This window comes from Lytechinus variegatus, chromosome 1, assembly GCF_018143015.1.
Source record: "Lytechinus variegatus isolate NC3 chromosome 1, Lvar_3.0, whole genome shotgun sequence".
In the NCBI taxonomy this organism is placed as follows: domain Eukaryota; kingdom Metazoa; phylum Echinodermata; class Echinoidea; order Temnopleuroida; family Toxopneustidae; genus Lytechinus; species Lytechinus variegatus.
Genome location: NC_054740.1, coordinates 7,389,151 through 7,395,150, shown reverse-complemented (window position 1 = coordinate 7,395,150; position 6,000 = coordinate 7,389,151). Strand labels below are relative to the sequence as shown.

The 6,000-nt window shown below is 41.6% G+C and overlaps 1 protein-coding gene across 1 annotated transcript in view; it reads right to left on the bottom strand.

Moving 5' to 3' along the window:
• Positions 1-2,476: 2,476 nt before the first annotated feature.
• LOC121417568 (exosome complex exonuclease RRP44-like) overlaps positions 2,477-6,000 on the bottom strand; it is a 35,379-nt gene continuing 31,855 nt past the window's right edge. The window contains exon 4 of the mRNA XM_041611334.1: positions 2,477-3,455. Within this exon, the coding sequence (XP_041467268.1) occupies positions 3,354-3,455 (102 nt within the window). The 3' untranslated portion in view covers positions 2,477-3,353. The remainder of the gene's footprint in view (positions 3,456-6,000) is intronic.

Sequence of the window (6,000 nt, the reverse complement as noted above, 5' to 3'; positions counted from 1 at the left end):
GACGCCCGTATGTCGATAGCACCTGTGTATTAGCGGGAATTTCCCTTGCAGGAGCGTGAGCCGGCGAAACATGATATTGCCGGTGACTCTCCGAGGTGTGTTGGATGGCCGGTGTCTGCTTGATCCGCTCGGTTGGTAGTACCGTCGGCTGAAGCAGGCAAGCCTGGGGGGTAAAAACCCGCAGTGCTGGAGGGCACTCTAGATTAGCTTGTGAAGCTGAGAGGCCTGGCCATCAAAAGAATCAGAGGACAGACCGCCCGACGGAGCGGGGCTTACGTCTGTGGTTCTCCTCTTCTTCTTTTCTTCTTCTTCGGTTGCTCCGGCGCCGGAGCGGAAGAAGGGACAAGAGGCTGGGCTGCGCCTGTCTTCCTCTCCTTAGCTCTCCCACAGGGAGAGCCAGCCGAGGACCAGACGCTGGACCAGAGGCTGGACCAGAGACTGGACTGCGCCTGTCTTCCTCTCCTTAGCTCTCCCACGGGGAGAGCTAGCCGAGCGAGAGGAGGCGTCGGCCGAATCTGACGGCGTCAGATTGAATTGAGAGTCCGACACGGTCGGACTCAGGTGCCTCTTCCGACTAGGGGCTGGTAGCCCTTTGCCGACGCTCCCTAGAGGGGTCTTACACGGCATCGAGCCTAGTCTTTGCCGGGTGGAGAGACCCGTGCTCTCCCCCCGGACTTTAGGTGACCCGATGGCCGGTGGGTCTGACAGCCCTAGAGGAGTCGCCGTTTTCTGTACTAGTGCGACGCTCCCCAATAAGGTTCAGGTTCCGGGACGGAAGCCTTGGCCATCACCGTGCGGGCACGTGGTCGCAAATCCACGGTTCCACCCTTATTAAGCGGGGCACGTGAACGTGCGTCCACGGTTCCACCCCTTTGAGAGCCCACGGGGCTCTGACTCTGTTCTCGCTATCTATACTACCTGTGGTGGGGGATAAGACCCCGGTGTCGGGCCCCGAACAGCAGTCGCCTGAGGCTCTTCAGAAAGAGAGTCCGAAAGGCTCATTATTGCCGTAGGGTGATCTAGTAGTAAGATAAAAAACAGAGAAGCAAAGGGGGTAGGGGGGTAACAAACCCCAACCCAGAAGACAAGGACCTCAAAAAGCGGACTTTTGAGAGTCAAAAACGGATCTCACAAGGATGATACAAGGTAAAATCCCAGAACAAAGGAAACAGTAATAATTAAGAATTATTAAGAGACACTGTCCCTGAAGTCCGTTAGAAAAATTAATTATTTGATTATCACAACAAGAATCTGCTTCCGCCAAAATTCTGAAAAGAAGGGGGGAAGCATCTAAAAAGAAGAAAACACTAAGTTTTTTTTTTTTTTTTTTGTTGTGTCCACCTGATCAAAAGAAAAAATAATTTTTCTTGAGGTGAGGATCAGCTAAGGAAAAAAGGGGAGCAAGATTCCCTTTCTTTTTTTTTTTTTTTTTATAAACAAGAAGTTTAAGAAAAAAAATGTATAAGTCCAGAGACCGGTAGCTGACTTGAAAAGGAAGGGGGGGAAAAACAAAGATAGCTTTCCCGAGAAGGAAGGCCGAGTCAAAGGCGACGAACGCTGACAGGAGACGGCTTCCTAAAAAAAAAATCTAAGTATTCTTGTGAAGGAAAGAAAATATTTTTTTTTTTTTAAATTAATTGAATGATTAATCAATTAATAAACACAAGAACAAAGGATTGATTGAAACAAAAGAACAATCAACTAACTCGAAACAAGAAACAAAGAACTTGAATCGAGGCAAAGGAGCAAGTCAAGAATTAAAAGAATCAATCAATTAATTAATTAATCAATTAACCAATTAGTTCAATTAATAAATACAAGAACAAAGGATTAATTGAAACAAAAGGACAATCAACTAACTCGAAACAAGAGACAAAGAACTTGAAACGAGGCTGGAATACGACGCTCCTAACGTCCTACAGAACCTATCTGTGGAGAAATAAATCAATTAAATTCACGACGAGTCGTATAAACGAAGAAGTCAGTGAATAAAAAGAATTAAAAGAATTAAAAAGGAGCGAAGACAACGCCCGAGCAGGAAGGCGCGGAGCTATGGGGCGGAGAGGTGAAGACAACCCGCCTGTGAGAAACGTATCTTAAAAAAAACAAACTCACGAAGAGGGACAAGAAACGTTAAAATAATATCACGGAAGCTCCGCGCGACGTGATAATCCTATAACAATCTTAGATGAGAGAAAATAAGATTGAAATAAGGGAAGAATTGCACAATAAAGTATCCAAACGGAAAACAGAAATGCAATTTTGAGAGTGTACTTAGCTTGCGACTGCACTCGACCGCAGGCGAAAGTAAAAGAGGAAATGGACGCCAAATTGCGCGGCGATCTTGGGATAGTGCGTTGGTAGGGAGATGCAGCGCGCGCGCAGGAAAAGTTGTGTACTCTATATTCGGCACGCAGGTTCATCGTAATGAACTAGCAAATCAAATGGGTATATCCCAGTTATTGATGTAAATAAAAAGGTAAAAATTGTACAGAGTTTACCAAAAATGGTTTGTTGTGATGTTCTTTAAAATCCAGAGATTAAAATTGAGATTTAAAAGGAAAATGCATATTAAAATCAGATCACGTATAAATAAAGATTTTCACAAAATTTACTGTCATTGATACGGGATAATTGATAATTAAATGGTTATAGAAATAAAACTACAATCTTAAAAGAATTCAATTTAAAAAGGAGAAAATGTGATAAAAAGGATGTTAACTGAAGATTTGACAATCTTGACCATTATAAAGTATAAAGAAACTTACATGGGGGGGGGGCAGTCGGTACGCAAGTGATTACGTACATTTGTGATGAGGGTTTTTCAAGTCAACCTAATCTAACGTATGGTTTATCTGTTGGTAATACAATTCCCTGTGTACTATTGCATCATGGACAATCAAAACATCTGAATTTACATCCCATTTGAGAGTTCTCTACTTTTCTTCAAAAGATGTCTAGGCAAAGGTTCTTACATTCGTTTATCACCCTAAATGTGCACTATGCCATGTATTTCATCAGTAAAACATGCTCATTGTGGGGGATGCATGTGTACAGCCATTCAATGCCATGTGCAAAGCACCCCCCCCCCCCTCCCCGGAAACCTGGATACACAGATCCTGATTGTAGTAGGTCCATGATGGGACAAGTCTAGCACAAGTTCTTGCTTGGAGGAGGAGGAGGAGGAGCTGAACTACACAATCCATGCTCAGTCTCGATAATTTGAAACTTCAGACTAATTAAGCGCGTTTCCACTAACAATGGGAAGGGTGCAAACTACCCTTAAAGGAACATTGTGAGAACTTCCTCCGATCATTGTTTAAAAATGTAAACCAGGATGTGGGGTATTGGTTTTACTTGGACTTGGTTCTTGCTTTCTTTGCGGGAGGTTCATCCTGTTTGTCTGTGTTCTCTCCTTGTGTTTCCTCGACTGCAGGAACACTAAACCCTGGAACCTATAGAAAAAACAAAAAAGAGAAGAACATCAATGTTTTTCTACCTCTTTTATTAAAAGGAAATTAGTTAAGTTCGTTTGATCCATGTAATAGCATATACAATCAGGCACAGATCCAGGGGGGGGGGGGGAATGGGCCTGTAGGTGTGCTATGAATTATTGACCTCACATTTAGGTGATAACCTTTTTCTTTTGCTTGTCAAATTTCCAATGGGTAAAATGTACCACCCCTTTTAAAAAATCCTGGATCCTGTAGCACCCCGTAAAATTTCAACTCTGGATCTGCACCTGGCAATAGCCAAGGCGTTTAGCTTCACAGGGTACGTACCCTATGGAATAACATTGAGGCCTATATGTTAACTCCTTTCTGCCAATACCAATTAATGGATTAAATTAAATCACCAATAATTTCAGGCAGGAGAGATCAACTTATGTAACGGTTGACTGGAATTTGTTTCATCAAACATTTATCAATAAAACATTAAGAATGTATGTAAACTATGTAGGCCTATTACTGATAATGCCACATGCTGCTACTCAAGTGGCAGCAGGGTTGAGGGGGGGGGGGTTGAATAATTGATCCCCCTAAATGGCAGTATAAAGCACATGGTAAGTTTACGCATGCCAGTGGTAAAAAGAAATCATTCAAGAATCAAGAGGTGCAGATGAATCTAATACCAGAGTGTGGAGGTAAAAGAGTGATTAAATGAAAGTCTACTTCATTCATTCATACCATAAGAAACTTTACAGTATGGTATGCCATTGTAAATGTCAGAGGCAATGCGGCTGGAGAAAGCAAGGTTCTGGCAGCAAACAAAGGAGATCTTTCAAAGTCTGGTACATTTCAAATTCAATTTCAAGGTCCCACCAATGTATCTAAGGTAGTCTACAATACACAGACTTTTAAAGGAGTATAATAGAATACCGTACTGTTCTGCTTGCGCAACCCTCGTAAACAAGGGTGTTGGAGTGTTGATCCCACACTCCTTTTTAAAATGATTTATAGGAAGCCCAAGGAGGGGGAATAAACGCCTAACCCCCCCCCCCATCTGCCACTGGTACTTCTTCTGGAAACAGTAGAGGTTCCTACAAGAACTGCCGTTTCCAGAGCCCCTCTCCTTCAACATCAAAACTAATCACCTGGCAACTTCCATTTTCCTATACATGCCTCATTCTGAATTAATAAAAGATTCACTCCTGAAACAAAAACTTGAAACTCTGTCACCCATGTATTCTGTTGCAGCAAGGAGCTGAAAATTGTTGTTGAAATCCAGTCTAATTGTCAAGACTAATGCTCAGTCAGGGTCATCAACTGACCTTAGTGAGTTGTTTGCTGACCCCATAAGGTCATGTGGGTATGAATGCTTATCGCAAATGTTGTGTCTGCTCAGAATACAAAGAAGTACCTCATGGGAATGGAATGTTTTTATAATACACAGATTCAGATTTACACAGCACCCAGCAAATGCATAACGTCATGTTTTATCTCGATACCAAATTTAACTTTCAATTAAAAAAATCATTGTGTATACCTATATGAATGCAGGCATGATAGACCATAATATATTAGGATTTCCCCAGGGAAGGGGGCACACAAATGAGGAAGCTGTTAGTACACTTGAACAAGAAAAAAACATTTCAATTTTTTACAGGTATTTTTGCAAAGACCTTCACTGGGAACCATCATTCATCGTTGAGTTTGCTGTACATTATGTCTTGTGCTTAACCAAACTAAGAGTAAGATCCCCACTCTCATTTACTTTCCTATAGAAGGTGTCTACTAAACCACAACACAAAACAAGTTTAGAAGACTTCTTGAGCATTCTCATCATGATCTCATACCCTATCATCATCATCATCATCATCATCATCACCATCACCACCATCACCATCATCACCATCATCATCACCATCATCACCATCACCACCATCACCACCATCATCATCACCATCATCACCATCATCACCATCACCACCACCACCACCATCATCATCATCATCACCATCATCATCATATCAAAGGCCAACAACACATTATATAGTTCCACTACAAGTAACATCAACCTATAGCTCAGGTAATGCAGCATACAGCACTATCATTTCTACAAATCATTATCACACAACCTCAGTCAATGATAAATATCACAAAATGCATTTGAGAATATGTTGAGAAAGATGAAATCTCCACTTCAGTGTTTGCAGCAATAAGGTCTATCCTTGAACATTGACAAATAAAAGCAATTAACTGCCTGGCATCACTTGATACTAAACTAAGAGGCTAATGTCCTCGCAGAGAAAAAAATCGAGGCCTATCATTTTCTTCATTATTTTTCACACTCAGATGGTTATCAATATAAAATGTATATTTTTTTCAGCATGACAAGGTTGTATCAGCATGTTCAGACTGTAAGAATTTCATAGGAGAGGAAACGTACAGTAAAATGTAATACTACAGAAAGTATGGATTAATGAATAATGGGACATAAGATTATCAGGCATAGGCTGGTAGGCCTGCATCAATGAATTCACACAGTTTACTTGTATTA